The sequence below is a fragment of the Rhynchophorus ferrugineus genome, unplaced genomic scaffold (genome assembly GCF_030347505.1).
Source record: "Rhynchophorus ferrugineus isolate W39M unplaced genomic scaffold, kcgeb_rfMv2 rfM4, whole genome shotgun sequence".
NCBI classification, from domain to species: Eukaryota; Metazoa; Arthropoda; class Insecta; order Coleoptera; family Curculionidae; genus Rhynchophorus; species Rhynchophorus ferrugineus.
The window spans coordinates 4,642,558-4,667,117 of NW_027472583.1; the positions used below are offsets into that span (position 1 = coordinate 4,642,558).

General features: G+C 31.8%; 2 protein-coding genes across 3 annotated transcripts; both read left to right on the forward strand.

The window, feature by feature from the left end:
• The first annotated feature begins 6,901 nt into the window (after window positions 1-6,901).
• LOC143196108 (uncharacterized) lies at window positions 6,902-12,916 on the forward strand. The gene is made up of 5 exons (XM_076403716.1): window positions 6,902-7,047; window positions 7,615-7,729; window positions 10,577-10,669; window positions 10,724-10,879; window positions 12,748-12,916. The coding sequence occupies exons 1-5, from the start codon at window positions 6,905-6,907 to the stop codon at window positions 12,808-12,810; spliced, it is 570 nt and encodes a 189-aa protein (XP_076259831.1). The 5' UTR covers window positions 6,902-6,904; the 3' UTR covers window positions 12,811-12,916.
• Window positions 12,917-17,737: 4,821 nt separating this feature from the next.
• On the forward strand, window positions 17,738-24,250 carry LOC143196682 (uncharacterized). 2 transcript variants are annotated; one of them, XM_076404566.1, is made up of 7 exons: window positions 17,738-17,946; window positions 19,689-19,925; window positions 21,160-21,496; window positions 23,045-23,144; window positions 23,209-23,301; window positions 23,903-24,061; window positions 24,113-24,250. In XM_076404566.1, exons 1-7 carry the CDS (start codon window positions 17,748-17,750, stop codon window positions 24,164-24,166), a joined length of 1,179 nt encoding a protein of 392 aa, XP_076260681.1. In that variant the 5' UTR covers window positions 17,738-17,747; the 3' UTR covers window positions 24,167-24,250. The 2 variants fall into 2 exon arrangements, with proteins under 2 accessions (XP_076260681.1, XP_076260683.1); XM_076404568.1 differs by lacking the exon at window positions 23,209-23,301.
• The last annotated feature ends 310 nt before the right edge of the window (window positions 24,251-24,560 follow it).

Here is a 24,560-nt window from a genome sequence, read left to right on the forward strand (position 1 = left end):
TCTGAAGGTATATTTATTATATACATATGTTATTAAAAATATGTATCCGATACAGTGTGATATTGAGGGTGTTACTTTTTAAAATAAATTAGGAACTCGTACAAGTGCGAAAATGTAGTGGATGTGAAATATACGAAAGAAATATATATAAAAAAACATATTGCTGAAGTGTAGAAGAGGTACATGTTGTATTAGTTGTATTCTGTCTTTGTGCAAACTGGTGGTGAAACTAAGAAACTTTACAGCGTAAACAACTCTAAAATATCCTAACCTAGCCATTAAATTTACACGAAAAACAGTTTTCGATTAGTAGTATTGATTTATTCAGTGTATACAGATTCTCATTCATTTATTTTATTGTTTTATTTAAAGAAATCTGTTTTCCAAGCTCATCACGTACTTCTAAAAATGTCTAATGATGTTTGCAAGTTATATTGAACGAAAATTCTGTTCAAACTTCTAAATAATTTAGACAGTTTAGCAGTAGATTAATTAACTGTTTCCAAGCTTTTATTCGAGATGGGAAGGAGTCAAACATTTTGATAGTTAAACTACCATAATTATTAATAATTATACTTGCTTTGTATATGGCGAGATTAGAAAGATATAATGTATTACAAGCTGCTAAACATTGCCAAGAACGGTCATTCTTCTGACGTTAATTGACGTAGTATTAAAAAAACAACTATAGTGAGTATCCAACTGAAAGTCACCATCTTGTATAATAACGTTCGTCCATAAGTTGTTAATAATAACAATATTAATAACGGTGATTATGAAAGTGATCTTTAATTTAATCAATGTGAAGAATTCTTTTGAATATTCTTACGAAGAAAAGTTGGAATTTAAAAGAAATGGTAAACCATTACCAGATATTATTATTATTGAGAAATCTGGTGTAAGTAGAGGGAAAAGTACACCCGTAAATTTAATAAAGACATTTATTTAAAAAATGAACGGATTTGTGAATGTAAGAAAAAAATGCGTTGTACTGTTTTCCCTGCTTACTTTTTGGTGGTACTAAATTCGATCTAAAGAATGTTTCAGTATTTAAAGTTACCTCCAAAGAAATACAGAATGATCTACTACAGTGTATGCTTGTGGTTTGTCATGAACAAATAATTGAGAAAATCAAAATTTCTTTATTTCTGGCTATCATGGCTCACGAAACAACTGATATTACAATCTCAACTGATAGTTATTTTTAGATATATTCGCGATGATGAGCCAATTGAGCGTTATTGGAACTACTTAATTTCTGAAAAATGAGATTCAAAAACACGTAGTGAGATAATTTTAAGCGTTCTGGATCCTTGAATTCAAAGTTCATCCAACAAACTGATCCCGCCAAGCTGTGATGAGCGGCCAACATACAAGCGTTCAAGTATTAAGCGTTATGCACACCAATTAAATTTGATTATGTCTAAAACTGCTTCCACAAATAAGGAAGTACGTGTGTTTTTGGCAATTTACAAGAACCTTGTCGCTTTTTTAATAATTGACCCCAACGAGTAGAATCGTTGAACAAAATTGTGAACAGAAGGATTAATTGCCGCGCTTCAACCTGTTGGCACTTTAATAACAGGTTAATTGAAAAGCCCTCGGCCTACCATAGTAAAACACATTTTTTGGGCAAAATTTTTTATTCGACATAATTCCCTTCAAGGGTGATATACTGATTATAGCGACCATCCAACTTCTCGATACCATTTTTGTAGTACGATTTGTCCTTTGCTTCAAAATAGGCCTCAGTTTCGGCGATCACCTCTCCATTCGACGGAAATTTCTTCCCAGCAACCACTGTTTTGAGATCTGAGAACAGGAAATAGTCGTGGGGGGCTAGATCTGGAGAATTCGGTGGATGATGAAGCAATTCGTAGCCCAATTCAGGGATTTTTACCATCGTTTTCACTAACTTGTGACACGTGCACACGTGTGGCTTGTGTACGAAAATAAAAACCATCTCATTGAGTGTATGGGTGAAATAGAAGATCAATTCTTTCTTAAGACAGTCTGTCTTGCTAACTTTTAACATGTGATGTCCGACGTAGATAGCCTTTTAAATCAACTGCAACAAAGAAAAATTGATAATTTTGAACGCATTAGTATTCAAATTCGTAATAATATTGATAACATCATTAGTAAAGCAACAGGTATAATATGTCATGAGCCACCAGAAAATAAACGCAACCGTCCAGGTTACAGTAAATTTGATCACCGAATTTCTGCTTTAGAAATATGTGGAGATAAGGATTACTTGCCGCGCTTCAACCTGTTGGAACTTTAATAACAGGTCAATTGAAAAGTCCCCGGCCTACCATAGTAAAACAAATTTTTTTGGCAAAATTAGTTTTTTTATTCATAATTCCCTTCAAGGGTGATATACTGATTATAGCGACCATCCAACTTCTCGATACCATTTTTGTAGTACGATTTGTCCTTTGCTTCAAAATAGGCCTCAGTTTCGGCGATCACCTCTCCATTCGACGGAAATTTCTTCCCAGCAACCATTGTTTTGAGATCTGAGAACAGGAAATAGTCGTCATGAGGCTACAGTAAATTTGATCACCGAATTTCTGCTTTAGATATATGTGATGTTATGATAAATTGTACAAATACTTTCGAGAGTATGGCGGTAAATTTCCTGATGATAAACTCACTTGCGTATGTTCCTTTTATCACACATTTGATAAAGAACGATCACGAACTAATCTGTCAGTTATTTATTCAAGAAGTGATTGCAGAACATTAAATGGTGCACTACCTCTTCTTAAATTTTTAATAGTAAACAGTCTAGGAGACACGTTGAAGGAGACTAGACAAGTATTACAAATCGTGGTAACAACTCCCATGACAACGTGATATTGATTCATGATACTATTAAGGAGTAATTGTAATCTCTACATGTATATTGTATGTATTTAGAACACTCAACTAATTAATATTTCTCAATTATTCTCTTTATAAAAATTAGTGTGAATAATACTCACCGTTTTATAATAATAAATGAATAATTTTTTAATTATTTTTCAGATGGATCTAATCGTACCGTAATTTTATTTTACGTCCAAAATAATTTTCCCCAATTTTATTACGTCACACTGGCCGTCCACTGGCTTTGGTTGCAAACCGCAATAACTTTATCAATTGCTTCGGTTCAAATTGTATTTCTGGCTATGTTGACAACAATTATAAAAGTACATATATTAATACGGTTAATTTCTTCATAATTTCGTAGAATAATGACAATTTATTACTCAATATTGACTTTATTATCATTATTTTATCTGTCATTGTGTTGGTAAAAAATAATATTGTGTATTTATTAGTTAATGCAGTTTTTTTCTACAAGAGAGTCAAGAGTATTAAAGATCAATATATAAAAACGGACCTTATATCATCGCAAAGGATTCAATGAACCCGTTGAAGCAAATTGAACATATGCACTCTTCACAACTTCTAAGAATATGTGTTATTGAAATAATATACTGTGTTGTTTTTGTGAGAATGATCAGGATCATTAGAATAGGATATACGGTAGAACCGAATTATTTTTGGATCAAATACCCCAACACCTATATATCAACGATGACAAGAAAGTATTTTACCAAAATACGAACATCTCTAACTTCACAAGAGCAAAATCATCGTTGCTCAGTTGTTTGACACTGTAGTAGACGTTATAAGCTGACTCATGAACATCTTTTAAAAGGAGAAATTTCCTCATATCTGCTTAGGGTGTGGTGAGAAGCTCACACTCAAACATACACAAATCGAGTACAGTGCATACCAACAACTTGATACCAGCTGAACATTGAAAATAATCTAGAACCGCTCATAATCTAGAGACCTCAGCCTAAGAAATATTGAGAAATGTATAGTGTTCTTAATTGCGATCGATCTTTATTCAAGTTAATAGCGAATCAAAATCTGCCTATTTTTAGTTATATTTTATGTTTCATTTATGTATTTATGTTTATATGTATTACGTAGATATGAGAGTCATTTTGTTCTACTATATATGTTCATATTTTATGAATTTATTGTATATAATTTATGTATAAGTCTGAATTTGTGCCAAGTAAATCGCATTCGAGGTAAATGTTACCTATTGAAAGTCGTTAAATGTTACTTGAAGCTGATGGTGGTTATGCTCCATTTACCTCAATATGTGAATATTGGTTTTGACGTTTTAAAAGTGGTGATGACGAGTGTCCTAGATATATATATATATATATATATATATATATATATATATATATATATATCTATATAAATATATTTATATATATATTTATATATATATTTATATATATATTTATATATATATTTATATATATATATATATATATATATATATTCGAGCGAGTCGAGCACTGTGCCAAAAATGGCCAGAATACGAGCAGCAATGTTACTAGTCAGCACGAGAATGCTCCACCTTATGTTGCACACTTGAAAATATTAAAATGGAAAGTACCACCTCACCCACCTTATTTTCCAGACCTTGCTCCTTCTGACTACTATATATGAGTCGTCATCTATCTGAGCAGTGCTTCACTGCTTATGAAAATTCATAGATAGTCTCAAATCGTTCTTTCGATATGGAATTCGTAAATTGCTTAAAAGATGGGAAAAACCAGCGGCTAGTGGTTGGGCTAAAACCATTGCCTTATTTGGAACATTTTTACAGTATTTTTAGATAATATTAATATTCTCAATCCGTCAGATATTTTCATGGATTTGTCAGTTTCATTTATTTTCGACCTGCTTTTCATATCCATTAAATTAAAAAACTTCTACAGATATCTTATGGTGGTTCAATCTATCAGCTGTGTGCATAAGCAAAATAATCTGTCAAATTCGTTTGATCTACAATCAATGGGTTTCTTTTCAACATAGCAGGGGATGGAACTACTCGAATGGTATATGTATATGACGTTCAATATATTTTTTTATTATTTAATTATTATATCGTTACTAGTCCTTCCCGTCTAACCTACAATTTGTCTTTATGATAACTGAAGATCTCGATGTAGGTAATCAGTCCTATAGTATTTGGGTGCGCCTACAATACCTCTCAGGAGATTGTTCTAAAAAATTTGTATTTTATTTAGGTTACTCTTTGCAGAACATCTCCATAATTGAACTCCGTATGTCCATATAGGTTTCAGTATTTGCTTATATAACATCAATTTATTATGTACTGATAATTGGGATTTTCTTCCAATTAGCCAGTACATTTTCCTATATTTCAATTTCAGTTCTTTTATATTCTTCTTTATATGTTCGTTCTAGCGAAGTTTCGCATCTAGATTCATTCCGAGATATTTAGCGTTGTTGCTATATGGAATGATAGTATTATTTAATGCTATTGGTGCTTGTATGATCTATTTATAGGTGAACTGCACATGTACAGATTTACATTCATTAATTCTTATTTTCCAAGCTTGTGTCCAATTATTTATATTGTGAATTGAATGTTGTTTCGTGAGGCTTCTTCACTATTGTCTCCGTCGGCTATAATCGCAGTATCATCAGCAAATGTAGCCATCATAATATTCTCCATTTGTAGTATATCACAAGTGTAGAGTAGATAAAGCATTGGCTCCAGTACACTTCCTTGTGGTACACCTGCTTTAGCTTCTTTTATTGTAGGGTAAGCTCCTTCTTGTTTCACTCTAAACATTCTGGTTGTAATGTACGATTTTAATAATTCGGTGTATTGTTTTGGTAGCATTTTCTGTAGTTTATGGACTAGGCCTTTATACCAAACTTTATCGAAGGCTTGTGTTGACATCTAAGAATATAGCTGAGCATACTTTTTTACTTTCATAAGGTTTTTCAATCACATATGTTATTCTGTGGACCTGATAGATTGTTGAGTGCTTGTTAATAAACCTAAACTGGTGTGTTGGTATTTTTCAATCTATGATCGGTTTATTCTTTTTAACAGGGGCTTAAATATTACTGGCAGCAGTGATATAGGTCTATAGGCTTTTATTTCGTTTGGTGAATTCCTAGCTTTTGGAATTTCTGCTATCTTCCAAATGACTGGGATATGTTTTAATCTGTATGCTGTGTTGATCAAGTTGGTGAGTTTTATAATTTCCTTTCTTGGTAGTTTTTGCAGTAATTCTCCTTTTATTAAATCGTAGCCTGTTGATTTCCTGGGGTTAATGTCAGTTTTAATAACTTTGGTTAGCTCTTTCGGCGTGACTAATTCAATCATCAGATTTTCAGCTTCTATGTCCAACAAATTATGTTCAATATAAATTTAGTTTGGTTTGAAAGTTTTTTTCTAGATATTCACAGCAAATGCTTCTGCTTTTTGATGATTGTCACGTGCCCAATTCCCACATAGGTCTCTTATAGGTGGACTGTGTAGACATGAGCGCTTTAGATATATTGTGGTTTTCCAGAGTGAGTAATTAGTTTCTTTATCATCTGCTTAATTTCTCAGATAGTCATTTATGGTTTTAAATTTTCAGTATTTGCCTTTTCAGTCTTTGGGTTATATTGTTTAAACTATTTTTATTTTCAGCTGTTTTGTTTTGTTACCATTTTTTTCTTAATTTACGTTTTTCAGTTACCATTTCCTTCACTTCTTTTGGATAATTAATTCCTTTAGTTGTACTCTTAATTTCTGGAGTACTTTCAATATGACACTATAAACTGACGATCTGATATTCGCTGATTATTACTTACAGTTTTCACGAGAATAGTTATAAACCCAATTATTGTTTTCAAAAAGTCAGTGTTTATTCAACACTCGAAATTACGAAAGTTCACAAAACAATTTATGCCTTAGACCTGATCCCAAATGTCAAATCTACGAAATTATGAGAAATATTATCATTTTAATTAATTCAGTAAATATGACGTATATAATTTTTAGTGGGACTCAATGTTAACAGTTCTAAGCAATAACAAACGTCTTTATTTGAGTGAAAATACGAATTGGGTAGAATTACGTCACAATGATACATATCAGTGGATGGTAGCTCAAGATTTGCAACATATATACAAGACGCACTTGGATATTTTAGTGTAAGTATTTCTACATGAATCTAAAATATTTCTAATACTGTCTCAATTGTAATTATAATTACTTATAACTTATATAATTATTCAAAAATATTAACATTCCTTATAGTTACAAATCAAATACAAAGCTAATAATCTACCTCTGCAGAAACTTTTCTGTCAATCATAACCTTATATTATACAGGATTTCTATTTCAATTCCGTAAAAATCTATTTCTTGTGATTCCCTTATAAATTGCATTTCAATGTGAAATATCCAATGTAATTCCTAAATATAACATTATAACATTTAGATAATATAACATTCTAGCAGAATTATAAAAATGTATATAATCATTCTTGTATTTTTACCTGGATATGTGGCAATTTTATTTGAACCTTTACTTCCTGGAAAATAACAATCATATTATTTTGAAGCAAAGGACAAATCGTACTACAAAAATGGTATCAAAACATCGGAGGATCGCAATAATCACTGTATCACCTTTAAAGGGAATTTTGTTGAATAAAAAAAACTAATTTTGCTAAAATAATGTGTTTATAGTTACTTTAAAGTTTTTTATTTTTCAGGCACACGAGGACATATTTAGGATGTACGTTATTTAGATTATTGGGGGGAGCTCTAGCACTTGCTGGCCTCAGCCTAGTACCATTGTTCCTATATGTAGGGGACACATTTCCTTTAGTGAGTGTTATTCATTTTATTAACTATCTAATATAAGGTTAACTATAAGGTTTTTCAATAAAAGAGGATTGATTTAATAGTTGGAGAGTAACAAAAACATTATATAATTTAAGAAAATGGTTCATTTTCATTTCATTCCCACATGGGCTTACAATTATTTTTAACCATGCCATAAATGAGACGGAGATATACATATTTGTTTTCGAGCTTCTTTTGAGAAAGAAAAGTATAGATCAATATTTATCAACTTTTTAAATATCGCAAACTTTTAAATAAAATAATGAAATTATTTATTGTTATCGACGCCTAACCTGGAAGAAGCACATACTCTCTAAACGGAAACAACTAGGACTAAAATTATATCAAATGTATTGGCTCATTGGGCGCAAATCCAAGTTATCATTAGATAACAAGGTATTGCTGTATGAGTCTATACTCAAGCCCATTTGGACATATGGAATTCAACTATGGGGTACCGCTAGCAAATCTAATATATCCATCATTCAACGGTTCCAAAATAAGGTGTTGCGTGCCATTGTTGATGCTCCGTACTATATTTCAAATAAAGTGATACAACGCGATATTCCTCTAGAACCTATAACGAGTGTAATCCAACGTGTTTGTGTGAAGTACTTCGAAAGAGTATCAGTGCATCCCAATGTACTCGCTAATCAGCTAAATATGCGACGTGATAGTGAAGTGCGTAGAATAAAACGTTTAACACCACCTGATCTGATTACTGGACATACGTAGAGTTTAGAATAAGCATTAGAATAAGACTAATTAATTAAGATAATATTTTATACAGAAGATTGCTTAATGAAGTGATTTTCTACATGCCATGTATATATAATATAAATAGAAGAAATACTTATTGCCAATAGGGCAGATTGTGGACTCACGAAGAGTAATAAAAAAAATTTATTGTTAATTAGGAATATTTTAATATCATCATTCGTTGAAATTTTAAAGAAATTTAAGAATAGAAAGAAAATTTTAAGAAATTTTGAATTGGCATGAGATTTAGAAAATGAAAAACGTTTTAAAAAGATTTAATAGTTGCTGAGATAATATAAATGCTTTCAAAATTATTTTAATATGTATTAATCAAAATATCTTTTACCTTATTAAATAGGTAAATAGTATTGAGAAATAGAGTTCTTAAATGCTTCTATGTTATTACATTATTTATCGTCATATTTCAAATAAAATATAAAGCCATTTATTTACAAAACAAGTATAAAATAGGCACATTATTTCTAAGTTTGTTATTAGGACGTCAAAACCAAAACATTAAAGATCTACAGAATGAAATAGTCACGACTGAAATAGTCGATAGTAAAAAGTAGCCAATTACTAAACAGTCGATAGTCGTTTTCTTTCAATAGTTTCCAACGCACTCAACATTATCTTCTAAGAAAAAATCAAATAGTTCGATTTAATAGAACGACCACAATGGGTATATGACAGTTAACGCCATCCTGCCTGAACGACATGTCCTCCATATTCATATCGCATAGGCGGGAAGAAGGTGGCAATCATAGTTCTATATGTAATGATATTGCTGGCTCAAAACAATACTTTTTTGTGTCTGCATTGCTACCTGTGAAACTTGTATAAGTTGGTGTTATCCATACAACCAAAGTATGTTTGTTATTGTGTAATCTGTTCAATAAAACAGTGAAATGGCGACATCTGAACCGACATCTGACGTCAAAAGGTCGCAATGTTGCCCCATTAACTCCGTTTTAATTCATGTTGGCTTTTACATACAATAAAATTCTAATCTAAATAAAGTTATTAAACAAAAATACCGTTATCAAATATAATTTCTTTTAACATTATAGTACATCTAATACGTGTATTATCGAAAGACTTAAAACTACATTTAAGAACACATGTATAATAGTTTCTAGGTTAAGATTGTGTTTTATTATTAAACTATTTTCCATATCACTCATGAGTTAAAGTTCTAGCCGCATTTTTTTTGTAGTAGTTTCCTCCGGAGACCTAATTAACAATTTTGTATCCAAGTTATATATTTTACTTTCGTTAGAGGGCATAAATACCTTTTACTTCTAGTTCTTATTCCCAAATCACACTAGTTATTGGTTCTAGAGGAATATATCGTGTTGTATCACTTCATTAGAGACATAATTTGGTGCGTGGACAATAGCACGCAACACTTTGTTTTGAGAACGTTGACGACTATATTAGGCTTTCTAGCAAAGAGGCTTAAGTATTGATTCGTATAGCAATACCTAGTTATCTAATGATAACTTTGATTTGCGTCTGATAAGCAAACACATTTATATGATTTAAGTCCAAGTTGTTTTCATTTAGCAACAATGTGCTTCTTCCAGGTTAGGCGTCGGTCCAGATGTATACACAGACATTAGCTCGGCGACTTGGGGAAGTTGATAATTATTGATGTTCACTAATGGGCATGTTTTTCTACGCAGAGTAAATGTCACACTTTGTTAGATTTGCTTTAACACGCAATGTCTTCAGCCACAGTTGTAGTTTTAACAAAAAATGTTATTATTTGATGTACTACTACATTGTACAATGTAATTAACTGTAGATATAATAATTATTGGTACTAACAGCTGAATAATAAACAATAGATTAAACAAACATCACCAAAAATGATGATGCATGATGTTACCTTCTACCAGCAAAGACCCAGTCAAATTGAAAAACCTTATGTCAAATAATTATACGCAGAGTAACTACCAACAATCAACTATTTATTTCAATCAAAAAGAACTCTTGAATATTTTTCTTAAGTAGTTTAAGAAAGTTTTTAGCGAAAAATGCAGTAACATCAAGTGGTGATCATTTTAGGCACAAAAAATTACAATATTATTAACTTTAACATACGCTGATTTATTCTGCGCTTCCGGATTATTCAATTTCGGGCAACAAATCGAGGATAAGGTAACTATTATGAGTAATTAATGAGCACCATTAAATCGTTTTGTCAATTTTAAGAAATCAGATATGTTCGAAGCAGTGCTAAATATGTCTTGGTATTCCTGGAATGAGTCAAACACCAAGACATACATGTTGCTGCTGTTAAATATAAGGAACAGCGTGTCTGCTAAAGTTGGCCTGAATATGAATGTTGATAGAAACTTTTTATTAATGGTAGGTAAGAGGGTAGTAGGGTCCAAAAGTCCCGCTACCAATTTGATTGAACACCATCTTGGTTATGTGACATTTAGCTCAGTTTCGTTTCAACCATTGTGTTCTGTGGACGTACAAATTTATTACATTTTTTTTATTATGGATAAATATACGCCATAAGAACTAGTAGAAATAGTGACAATATTTATTGAGAATCACCATTTCATTATTGCCACTCTGCAGAAATTGGGTCAAAAATATCCTAATCGTCCAAGTGCCTAACAAAACCACAATTTATCGACATGCGAATTTTCGACAGTACGGTACGACAGCAGACTGACCTTGTTCTGGAAGAAAACGGATGTCTCGTAACGCTGAAAATGTGACTCTGATGTGATAGTGTTGCAGATAGTGTTCCAGAAACCACTCGGAGACGTGGTTCCCAGTTACACATTTCTGCACGCAGTTTAAGGCGAATGTTGGTTGAAAACTGACTTGAAAATGTTCCTGTACAAATTTCAATTAGTCGAAAAATTGCTACCGAGAGATCCTAATCAACGAGTTGAGTACAGCAATGCAATCCTAAGGATGTATGGTGAAATTAAAGATTTTTCATCTAAATTGATAATGACTGACGATATCTATTTTCTTGTTAGTGGCCACGTCAATAAACAGAACAGTCGGTTTTGGGGACCACAGAATCCTCAATTAATTCATGAAACATCATTGCATCCACTAAAAACAACTGTATGGCGTGGTATTCATGCTGGAAATGTCATTGGTCCTTAATTTTTTGAAGATAACCAAGGTGTTGCAGTTACTGTTACTGCTGAACGGTACCAAGACATGATTCGAAATTTTATTGTGCCTAAAATAGAAGAGCAAGGACTAGAAGACATGTGGTTTCAGCAAGATGAGACCACAACTTGGTCACCAATTCAATTATTGAATGACGTTTTTCCATGAAGACTAATTTCGCGAAGTGTCCATTTACAGACTTTTTCTTATGGGGTTTTTTAAAATCAAAAGTGTATGTGAATTAGCCCCAGTTGCTGCAGGATGTCATTTTCCAATGCCTTAAAAAGAGCCGAAAGTTGCATAGCGAATCGCGCTCACCATTTAGCCGATATAATTTTTCAATCATAACGAAAAAAAATGTAATGACCAAATAAACTTTTTTTTCTTGAGCATAGTTACAGGTAATCAAAATGGTAGCGCGACTTCTGCCGCACGTTGTATTTATTTCGATTTGATCAACGATAGTTTCTTTATTGTCCAGGTAGCTTTAGAAGTAAATTCTCATTATTTTTGATTGAATAATTATTTAATAAACATTATTGCTACACGTTAGGTTGAACTAACCAACTTATCTGTAACTTCCGAGCAACATATAATCCGTTCAATAAAACAGTAAACTCAGGTCATATGAATGAATGACGTCAAAACGTCGCAGTGTTGCCACATCAACGCTGAGTACTAGATTATTATTTATTAACAAAATTACTCTTTTTAAATATAATGTAACATTATAGTTCACCTAATGCATTATACAGTTACATTTACACAGTTACATAATATTTCGTAAGTTAGTGTTGTGTTTTATTATATTTACATTGAACCCTTTTTCATACAAATATAATATGTTTTGTTTCAGTATTTCAAATGGACGTATGCTGTTCTAATATTTATATACCAAACTAATGTATTAAAATAGAATTGCAAGATTCAAGCAGTCGAGGACTACTGATAATAAATATTAACAGATCAAAATATGTAATGTATGTACTAAAATGTAACTGTGTGTTAAAATTCTGTTATTTTAATTACAAAATCTGTTAAGGAACAAAAATTACAGGATTAATGATGTATAATAGTAATACAATTTTCAGGTGGCACCAACACAGTCCTGTAATTGCGTCAACAAGCACCATACAGAAAAGCTACAATCATAGCATATGATTATTCAAACATGCTTCAATTATAGTAATATTGTAATTAGCAAAATTGAGAAATAGAAAACTACCAAAAAACGCCGAAATTATGTTTTGTTTTGAGTAATACATAGAACACAAAGAATTAGAACTGCGAAGGATCTGAACAAGAGGCGTTAGAAGAATTAAGAGGAGTGTAAAACAAGATAAAATATTTTTAAAAAATTGAACTGACTGAGAAATAAATCAAGAACTCACTAATAAAGTATTTTTAACAAAAAAATTCAACCGACTTCAAAAAATAAATAAGGAACTCACTAAAAATTAAAAATAATCAAACTTAGATTTTTAACACAAAAAAATATTTTAAAATAATATATGTACATAATAATCGTTGTAATAACTAAATAAAAAAAATCAAAAACTTTATTTAACCTATCCACTACACGTATTTTATATTCTGCTACAAACACACAATTTAGCTTAATACCTACCTAAACCTACTTATCTATTTACAATATTATTTTAACCATTACCAACTGATTACTGAATTAATAACTGACTAAAAGCCTTCGGATAATGAAATAAGAAATTTTCATCAAGTTTTTCTTTCAACGGCATACGCTCCATCTGCTATAAATTCTCATAACCAAAAACGCCATTAGTATTTATTTATCTTAAGTTTTCACCATAATTATATTTTCTTTTAAAAACAATAAGCTATGTTCATAAATTATTAAATATTGTAAATTGTCCTTAACCGGAAATATCTTTATGTGTATAAAAAAAGAACAAGAAGCAATCCTAGAATGTCTTTATTTTGTATTAGTAATCGGCCAATGTTATGCCTTGGCCTTTTTTACTGACAATGTTGTCAAAATATATTTTTAATAAATATAACAATTAAATTTCAAATATATCAATTAATATAAGGACATGTTCTTCTACAGAGGGAGAAAATAAATGTTATAACTATTAAAACCTAATTAATTATTATTCCAACGTTTACCTTTTTCTATCAAGTTTAGATGTATTAACACTATTTTTATTATCATTTTGCAATGAGTGACCAGGAGGTATATTGGTTCCGTTCTGAAACATCCACGTCTCATCTAAATACACTAATTGTGTAATTATAATAAATTTAATTATAATAAGTTTAAAAACAATAAGTTTTTTGATTTTATTATATACTTTTAAAAATTGTATTGTATATTTTAAAAGCAATGTCTAAAAGGAAGTTCCATTAGACCTCTTCGATACTTTTCAGACTGACAATTCTCTCTGAAATTATTTCATTCAATTATGCTTATATTGAAAAAAAACTACTCTCTGTTTTTATACATTTCATACATTTGATCTCTGATAGTGATCTTGATCTAATCAAGCTGATTCGTCACCCGCTTCGCATTTATTTATTTATATAGATTATGTTTTTCATTTTATGAAATATTTCAGTGGCGCTAAAAATATTTTCAAAAAAACCGCAGTAAATTAATATTTAACAGAAAAAATGCTTCCCTTTCCAACGAATTTTTTGGTAAGAGGGTGCTTAAGGATCATACTTGAGTTCTGTGATTCCTGTCTGCCTGACATTGAAGGCGCAGATTGGAGAAGACGTGAATTAATTAAAAATTTTCATAATTAGACTGGAGATTTTTTGAATCATATGTCGTAGGGAATATATTTTTCAATAATTTTAAAAAGTCTTCCTTCATTGTAGTTTGTAAAATTGTACAATTCACTATCTAACACGTCGTGGCATGTTTGGAATTCTCCAAATAAAAAGTCATACCTGCTGTTATTGACAAATATGCAGCGACCTGTTCGTATAACTATAACTTTTAAGATTATAGTAAACAAGGAGTACTTTGCCAAGGTAGGTAACACATTATTTTTAATAACATGTTTCAAATAAAACAAGTCTGTAAAAACGCTTAAGAACTGTTTAAGTTTCATGACTATCTTTATGTTCCTGAGTGTGCCGAATTCGAAAATGACTTCCTTCTTGTCATAGGATGACATGTTTCTTGCCAATTTAGATATCTATATTAAGCGAGTTAGTACATTAAAATAGAAGAGTTGCCGCATCATTTTAAACTTTTGGATAACAACGTTTGCCGGTTTATAACCTCTAACTAACCAAAATTCTGCAAAGTTAACGCGGCAACATTGCGATGTGCTGATGTTATAAATTTTGATACCGTGCATTAGATGTTTTATTGGATATAGTCTAACTAATTTAATGAATTCAATTAATATTCATTAACTGAAATAATTTGTATCTTTTTTAGTACGTAAAATTAGCATTTTAAGGCGAATTTTGAGAACTAATTTGAAAATGTTCCCGTACAAAATTAAAATAGTCCAAGTTATAATACTCATCTCCATCAAGTGCTTACTTTACAAGATGCTAATTAGGTTCGTACTGTAATGTCTACTTCGAGTTTGTTACACCCAACCAGGTGAAACGGCTTCAAGTTTTCCAAAATAAGCTCCTCAGGAGAATTTTAAACTCTCCATGGTTTATCAGAAATAATCAAATTGATAGGAAAACTGACACTCCAGAAATCAAGCACTTCATATCTCAATCATTCCACAAACAACAACTCAGCTTAAGTTCTTCCGAAAACGCGCTTATTCACTAGCTGGTCGACATGTTGGGAGCTTACCACCGCGTCACCGCTAACCTCCCTCTTTTCTAGGCTGAAACGACCTCATCCGTCGCTGCAGTCATAACTTTTGCCCCCATACGACAGTATCTAGTCGTGTGTTAACTCAAGTTCGCGAATCAATGGAGTCGCCGGGTCCTCGTGCCCATTAACGGCTGCCCGATCAGCGGGTAACATATCCCCAAATTTAATGCAGTAGCAGTAGCGAGTCAACTGTAAGGCGATTTCGGTTTAGTGTATTGGTAATCCCAGAGGCAGTCCCACATAACCCGGTCCAACTTCCACATCAGGGCAAGTCTCCGCGACCAGGTATGCGTCATGCATTCCACCGCCTGGTTTTAGGCCAAAACAAAAAAATTGCTTTTTCTCACCATATTTAATCTTTATTTATTTAAACTATATTATAGCGCATTTGAAAGGTAATAGTTCATAGTAAATTCGAAATGCTATTCGATTTAGAAAATATTTTTCCCAATATAAAAGTTTAATATATCAATTTATTGATTTAAAACGCTAGTTTTTCGTTGATATCATATGCAATAATTACGCATTTACTAATAATAAATAATATTTGACATAAAACAGAGCAGATTAGATTCAAAATCGTTCATCACATTGGTTTATCAGTCAATTGATAACATCGACTGCACCAAAACATCAAAAAGCAGCTGCCAAGTTCTTCGATTAATTATCAACGCTTATCGCTACCTAACTAAGGTAATGAAGAACTTCATGATGATTTCGAAATCAAGTGGTTCCACGAATTTGCACAAGATTTCGCCTTAAAAAATGACATAAGGTTACTAAATAACAGCAACCTGGACATAGCTTCTGGACAACACGTAGGAAATCAGAAGATTGAAGCGAACCAAAACACGTGAACTTGTACATTGTATAAGTGTTTATTCTCATCTTTAACTTAAGTAGTTTAATTAAATGTTAGCTTGAAAAATTAATTTCACAAATTAGACTGTACTAAGCAGATCTAATGTAAAATGTAATTAAAAAATTATATCAATAGTGATTTCCTTAATCGATTACAATTGTGTTATCCTCGTCGATATGAATAATAAAATAATAATTCAAATTAAAACGTATAATATTCCATGGCAAAGTAGACTCAATTAAGATAATAATGCCTATTAGAAAGAAACAAAATTAATATTTGAATGGAATTCCATAGACGTAGTTTAACTTATAGTCTATCCAAAGTTATTTTGTACATACGCCATCTAAATTTGTGACGTCAAAACGTCGAAATGCTTCCGCATCAACTTTGAGTTGTAGTTCACTTTGGCTTTAACATACAACAAAATTCTAAACTAAATAATATAATTAAACAAAAATACTGTTTTCAAATGTAATTAAGTACACAGTTATATTATTTTATAGGTTAGGGTTGTGTTTGATTATATTAACATTGAACTCTATTCCATACAACCTGTGAGCTAAAGTGCTATGCGCGTTTTTTATGTTGTTGTATACCCTGGAGGCCTAATCCACCTAATTAACATTTGTATATCCAAGTTACTATTTTCAATATAGGCCTAAGTTTCGGCGATCACCTCTTCATTCGATGAAAATTTATTCCCAGCGAGCATTCTTTTGAGATCTGAAAACAGGAAATAATCGCAGGGAGCCAGATCTGGAGAATAAGGTGGATGAGGAAGCAATTAGAAGCCCAATTCATGGATTTTTGCCATCGTTTTGACACAGTGCATTGCCTTGGTGAAACAGCACTTTCTTTTTCTTCAAATTCGGCCGTTCTTCGGCGATTTCGTCCGTCAAACGGTCTAATAACACTATGCAATAGTCGCTGTTAATGGTCCTTCTTTTTTCAAGGTAGTCAATGAAAATTATTCTATGCGCATCCCAAAATACAGACGCCATAACCTTGCCAGCCGACTGTTGCGTTTTCCCACGCTTTGGAGTGGGTTCATCGTGTGTAGTCCACTCGGATGACAGTCGATTGGAGTTCGGAGTGAAATGATGCCTTCATGTTTCATCCATTGTCACATATCGTCGCAAAAAACTCGGGTGTATTACGCTTGATCATCTTCAAACACTGCTCCGAATCATCAACTCATCGTTGTTTTTGGTCAAGAGTGAGCTCGCGCTCAAAAAATAACGGATAATTATTTCAAATAAATTTTCAGTTTCGCCAATGTTTTTGCGGATAATTTCTGATACGTAATAAGGTTCTAAAAGCAAATCTATTTTGCATATAGGAAAACGGTATTTAAGCTCAAATAATCGAAATAATTGCCCGTAACTGTTCTAGCAAATATGTTCTTCGATAATGGTCTGTTTCCACGTTGCAAATTTATGTTGTCTATGTGTGGTATGGGATTATATGGGAACAACACCAGATTACAACATTTTATTTATAAAGTATTTTCAATTATAAGTCAAATAATATATGTTCAATGCGTTGTATTCTTCAGCGTATCAGCTTATTTACTAGGATTTGATGATATTGGTCAAGGTAAGAATAGTTTTTGCGATCGATGACCTTGGTAACTCGAACATACCAGGTGTGTCAGTAAGTGCCTTCCCGTTTTTTTTTCACTAAAAAAAATTCCCAAAGCATTTCCAACAAAACGAGAATAAAAAAGACAAAAATGACGATTCCATGCGATAGCTAGTATTGAAAAGAACGGTGCTGAAATAAACGTCATAGGAGCTATATGGCCCATCGACTGTAATAAACAGAACTATTGGATCTAGAGGAGATATTTCGAATGGCATCTCTTATCTCAAATAAAAATCGAGAACTTATGTGAACTATCATCTGATCACACTCCAGGCGCAATAATCCAAAAAAAAAAACAAAAAATCTAATCTCACTAATAAATTTACTAACTGGGCACATTTAGGCTTATAATGTCTAAACAAATTGACTCAAATGTATAGACGATCTTGACCAGCCAATTAGAAATATAATTGAACAAATTCGATCAGCTGCAAAAGCGGCTACCCCAAAATCGAGAGAGAAATCAGAATATGGCAAATTACACCTCTTAAATTATGGAATTGATAAAAAGAAGACAAAAAGCTAGAAGAGTATGGCACAGAACCGGAAATGCTGTAGCCAAAAAATATTTAACAGATTTAATAATTAAATAAATCAAAATATTAAAGAATATAAACAGAGTGGCTTCGAAAAATATGTAAATGAATTAAGCCCTGAAGCAGACAAAGATTACTCGCTATGGAAAGCAACTCGGAGATTTTCGAAAGTATATTTAGAGTCTGATGTGAAGGATCAACTCAACACTTAACTTAAACACTTAAATCTATTTCGGCTGGAGTTCGCCAGGGTAGTGCCTTGGGACTGCTGCACAATATATGCCTCAGCAACAAAAGAAACACAGCTTGAAACATTTTCCGATGACACAGTGATCATAGCAAAATATATACCTCCGCCTAAGGTTGTGGAAAAAGAACAAATAACAGTCAACGAGATTTGTAAATAGTCTAAAGACTGGAAAATAAAACTTATTGGTTCCAAATTCGTCCATGATAATTATATCATCTATCAAGCCCGATTCCTCAAGCAGAATCAGCTAAATACCTCGAAATACATCTCGATGGCACTTAAAATTGGAAACATCATGTTAAACAAAAAGCAGGGCAGATTAGACTCAAAATCAAGCAACTGTACTGGTTAGTCGGAAGATACTCTCAATTTGTCAGTCAATCATAAAGCCAGTTTGAATCTATGGGCTGCAGATATAGGGTTACAAAATATCAAACTTGCTTATCTAGTAATGAAAATGCAACAGAGCAGTAGAAATAAATTAGTTTGTCTATCAAGATTTACCAAGTATATCTAATGTAAGATTTATGTAATTAATTTTAAAAAAATCAAGGACATAACTAGCTGTATAACCAACAACGATGCAAAATCACATTCCAGAAATTAAAATACTGTTATTTCCTTATTATAAGAAGCTTGGATATTACAATGATTCTGAGTCAAAACAAAATGGGGAGAAGTGCTGTAAATAGGCACCTGTGAAATATTTTTAAATTGGTAAACTCAAGTTATTTTAGAATTTATTTAAACAAAAACAAGGATTTATGGACGGAAAAAGTGTCTTCCATAAAAATAACCCATTGCCCACATAGCTAACAAGGCAAAAGTTAGATTGAGCAACATATAAATCCGTTTTTCATTTCCGTGACCTTATTCTACAACCTGAAAATAAAAAAACTTTTTTGCAGTTCTGGAAGGATTTTCTCGGATGACATACGTCATTCTGATTGTTACGAAGATGATCTTGATACAGTCCAAGCGGATGAGAGATATTTTATTGATGCTGTCCCGCGAGGAAGAAAATTGTTTGAAGGCTCATTCTAACTTGAAGAAGATCTATACCTTTCACGTTAGATACTGTTGGATCATCATTTTCTTTGTTTTAATATTCCTTTATGCGGCGGGTTTCATTAATATTGAGATGGGTACGTTATTGTTAGTTCAGTTTACTAATTAGTCCATAAGGTAATATTAATATTCACGTCCAGATAATAGTTTGAAATCAAAATTACGTTTTTATTACTTTTAATAATGCTTTGGTATTAATTATAGTACAGGGCAATTGTTATAAGCTAAGCTTACTATTGGATGCTTGCACATATCGTGATCATTTTTTTAGACTCTAAAGGTATTGAGTGGTACAAAATATCAGGCCCATAAATTAATCTTAAAGGATTGACAAGAGATGGTGTAGCTGTATCTTAAATCGCATCAGGTACATTTGTTACTAACGTCATTCTGAAGCCTCACTCTTCAGTATGTGTAATTATGTCGGTACCGACTTCAAACTGCTCAAATGGTAATAGTGAAAATAATATTGTAAATAGATAAATAGGTTTCGGTAGGTATTAAGCTAAATTGAGTATATATAGTATAATATAAAATACGTGAAGTACAACGTGGAGTAAAAGGTCCCCCTACCATTTTGATTGCTTATAACTTTTCTCAAAGAAAAGATAAGTCAATTTGGTTTTCATAAAAAGTTGACTGGGTCTTTTTTTCGTTATGATTAAAAAATTATATCGGCTAAATGGTAAGCCCGATTCGCTATGCAACTTTCGGCTCTCTTTCAGGCATTTTTCATGACATCTTGCAACATCTGAGGCTGAATTTCTTCAATTTTGTGACGAATATTTTCTTTAAGATGTTGAATCGGTTGGGACTTATTCACATACATTTTTGATTTTAAAAAATCCCATTAGAAAAAGTATGGTGCTGTTAAATCCGGAGATCTGATTTGACCGAGCTGTGTCTGCAGTGGCCCCATCTTGCTGAAACCATGTGTCCTTTAGACCTTGCTCCTCCATTTCATGCACAAGAAAATTTTATGTCTAGATACCGTTCATCAGCAACAGTACTGCAACAACTTGGTCATTTTCAAAAAAAAAAATGGGCCAATGATGTTTCCAGCATGAATACCACACCGTAAAGTTGTTTTTAGTAGATGCAATGAATTAATTGAGGATTTTGTGTTCCCCAAAACCGACTCTTCTGTTTATTGACGTGGCCATTGAGAAGAAAATGGTCTTCATTGACTTCGCTGACTATCAATTTAGACGAAAAATCCTCAATTTCACCAGACAGCCTTAGGATTTCATTACTAGTTTAATTTATTAACATTTATTTTTATGTTAATATTAATACCATTTATTTCAATAGGATTCATGAGATATTTCGAATGGAAACGTATACCCAACAGAAACAGTTCTATTCCGAAGCCCCATACCATCCCATTTTGGTACCCATTCGATCGAGACAAGCACTACTTCATTGCCGTCTCCTATCAGATATGTCATATCCTGCAGACGCTCTTAATAAACGGTTCGATTCAGGCTTTGGTGAATTCCGTTTTGGTTTTTATAAGAGCCCAACTGAAGATGTTACAATATGAAATAAGATGGTTCGACTGGAGCGAGAATGAACAGAAATATATGCACGGTGACTATCCCAGAAAAAATCTACGTAGACTGGTCATCAAACATCAGGAAATAATAAGGTACGTATATTAATTAGCTTATCTAATAACAGAAATACACAAGAGAGACAAAACAATTTGAACACCATGTAATATATAGTCTGTTCAAAGTTATTGTGTACATATGTCATTTAAATTTGTGACATCAAAACGTCGCAATGTTGCCTCATCAACTCTGAGTTTTAGTTCAGTTTGGCTTTGACATAGAACAAAATTCTAATCTAAACAAAATAATTGAACAAAAATGTTATCAAATCTAATTTATTTTAACATTATAGTACATCTAAAAACTACAGTTAATTATACAGCCACAATAGTTTATAGGTTAGAGTTATAACTCCTTATCACTATTGCTTTCAAGAATTTTGCATACGTCTGACAACCGGACGACTTTGACAGGCACATTCGTTTACGCGTTCGAACTAATCAGACAGTATTGTGTCTCTTTTTAACTAGAATAAAATGAGAAGGAAACTATTGACTCATTTTAAATCTAATTTACATATTGCTAATACATTAAACATCTTGATGACGTATGTACAAAAAAAAATTAATAGACAATAGTCATAGAGAGAAAACTCAATAGGGCCCTCTGGAGATAAGTTTCGCTAAGTCGAATATCCAGATGGGGTTATAATCGCCCATTTAAGTAATTTGATACGTTAGTTTAATTCTCTGTCATAGATACCTGTAAAGAAAACATTTTGCTGTGAAAACATTTGATTGGTTCTTTGATAAAATTTGATAAATTGCCCTGACGTCACATTTCCTTGACCAATCGAATTTAAATAAATAATTCAATAAAAAGAAAATTATCATAAAGTCTATATATATATATATCACTCGATTTTCATCAGAATTAGAATTAAATAATTTTCCAAAGAATTAGCAAAAGAATAGTTAGAACAGAATGACAGAAGTTGGCAAAGAATTAAAAATTTAGTTAATGAGTAGCAGTACGATTGACTCAGAAGATTTACCAAGAATATTTAGTCCGTGAGTGAGAAACAGAACAAAAAAGGTAGAAGACTAAGAGAGAGTTGGAAGTAAAGAAATAAGGTTTATCCTTTTTATTTATGCATGGTCAAGAGTAAGAATCAGAAACAGTCTAGTGGAAGTCGAGAATCAAGAAAAGTCAAAACAGTTAAGAGAGTCAAGGTTTACCCAGAAGAGTCGAAGAGTAAGAATCAAGAACTCTCAAGAGAGTCAAAATTAGACAGAATATTTACTCAAATGATTCAACTAGAAAAGATAAGCAAGAAGTAAGAAAAGCAGTACAGCACACAGTCGAAGTGTTAAGAATCAGAACCAGAATTTTTGTATTATTCATTTAAACAAACAAACTCATCTTTCTGCATTAGTTTACGCAAAGAAGGGAGAAAATAATTATATTTAATTTACAACATCGTTTCGTCCCATAATATAAAAATGAAGTTTTAAAAAATTCAGAAGCACTCTTACATAGAGAAATGATTTTATGACTGATAAAAAAAGGCTGATATCAAATACTGATTTTTTTTTAATTTCTTTTATTATACTGTATTAAAATATGAATTTGTTGAATTTTAGGTGGGTTAATATGTTCAACGATTGCTTCAAAACAATATTTTTATTGGAGTATTGCATAACTTCGCTGCAGCTGGCCACAACGTTAATACAGATTGTTCAGGTATATTTTGCCTCTATAGTAGTTTACAATAAAATAAATAATTAATATTGTTTGCCATTTTTAGGGAAGTAAGCTGATCTTTAATTTGGCGTTCTTTACTCATTGCTCCCTACAATTATTGGCGTTATCATGGAATGCTAACGAAATTTTGCTTGAAGTAAGTTTTTATAGAAACAGTAATAAATTCGTATGATAATGAAGTATGATTTGTGTCGGTAATTTCTTTCTGGTATTCTTTCTCCCGGAACTAGATCTGGAGAGTATGGCGAGTGTAATAAAACTTCCTATCCAAGTGATTTCAACACTTCTTTGACGGGTTTTGCTATACGAGAAGGCGCTTTATTATGCTGCAAAACCATTCCACCGGTTTCATCGACGATTTCTGGCATAACTACTTCTTCTGGGAGCTTAACCATCTAAGTTGATGATACAGAGTCGCCATTCTATTTATCAAGCCTTGTCTTAATTTCGATGATGGTGTCTTTCACAGCACACGGCCATCCCTTTCATCCACTTTTGTTAAAATTGAAAAAGTTGTCTTTTGTCAATAGCTGTCAAATACAAATTACACTTAAAACTTAATACAAAAAACTTAACCATAACATTACCAATTAACAATCATATACCGCATATTGTTTTTTGTGTTGTAGATTGTACTTACATCCAGGTTTTATTTATATATATTGCGAATATATATGAGTAAAATTTATTATAGTTAATATATAGAAAAAAATATGTTATAATATCGTTTATTTTAGAGTTCCATTGGTTTTTATCGCGCATTATTTGAATGCCCCTGGTACCTTCATGATAAATATTGTCAATATATTATAAGTATGATGCTACTGCGATGTAACATTCCACTAACTATGACTATAGGCCCTTTCGGGGAGATGAGTATTGATATGGCTATATCGGTAAGTGAGTATGATTCAAACTGTTTGGTGTTAAATATATTTCGGTTTCAGAGGTTAAAATTGTCCTACACGTGCCTCTCAATCTTACAAGCTACAACCAACTGATTCGCACACTCTACATACACACAATAACTTATGCTTAATCCCATTTTAGCTAATCGAAGTAATATAAACTAACAAGCATTAAAACATTGTTTAATTGTCCAACACATTTTTAGTAAGCCTTTAATAGTATTATTTTAAATTTGATGTTTAGTTACTTGTAGGAAATTGTAAAGAAATAGGAAGAAAGTTTAAATATAAAATATTCACTATGTTAAAATTACATCGCTATGTTAACATTTAAAAATGTTTTATACAATAAGTCAATATATATATATATATATATATATATATATATATATATATATATATATATATATATATATATATATATATACATAACAATACATTAACACATAATGTCATGTAGAATTACAATTAATTTATTTTTCTTGTC

What these genes read in the sequence shown, in the direction of transcription:
- LOC143196108 (XM_076403716.1), top strand. Translation starts at nt 6,905, where the DNA reads ATGTTAACAGTTCTAAGCAATAACAAACGTCTTTATTTGAGTGAAAAT. An exon ending in ACGCACTTGGATATTTTAGT is followed by an intron (nt 7,048 to 7,614) that starts GTAAGTATTTCT and finishes TTTATTTTTCAG; the next exon opens with GCACACGAGGACATATTTAG. An exon ending in ATAGAAACTTTTTATTAATG is followed by an intron (nt 10,880 to 12,747) that starts GTAGGTAAGAGG and finishes TACAATTTTCAG; the next exon opens with GTGGCACCAACACAGTCCTG.
- LOC143196682 (XM_076404566.1), top strand. Translation starts at nt 17,748, where the DNA reads ATGTTCTTCGATAATGGTCTGTTTCCACGTTGCAAATTTATGTTGTCT. An exon ending in TTTCATTAATATTGAGATGG is followed by an intron (nt 19,926 to 21,159) that starts GTACGTTATTGT and finishes TTATTTCAATAG; the next exon opens with GATTCATGAGATATTTCGAA. An exon ending in AAACATCAGGAAATAATAAG is followed by an intron (nt 21,497 to 23,044) that starts GTACGTATATTA and finishes GTTGAATTTTAG; the next exon opens with GTGGGTTAATATGTTCAACG.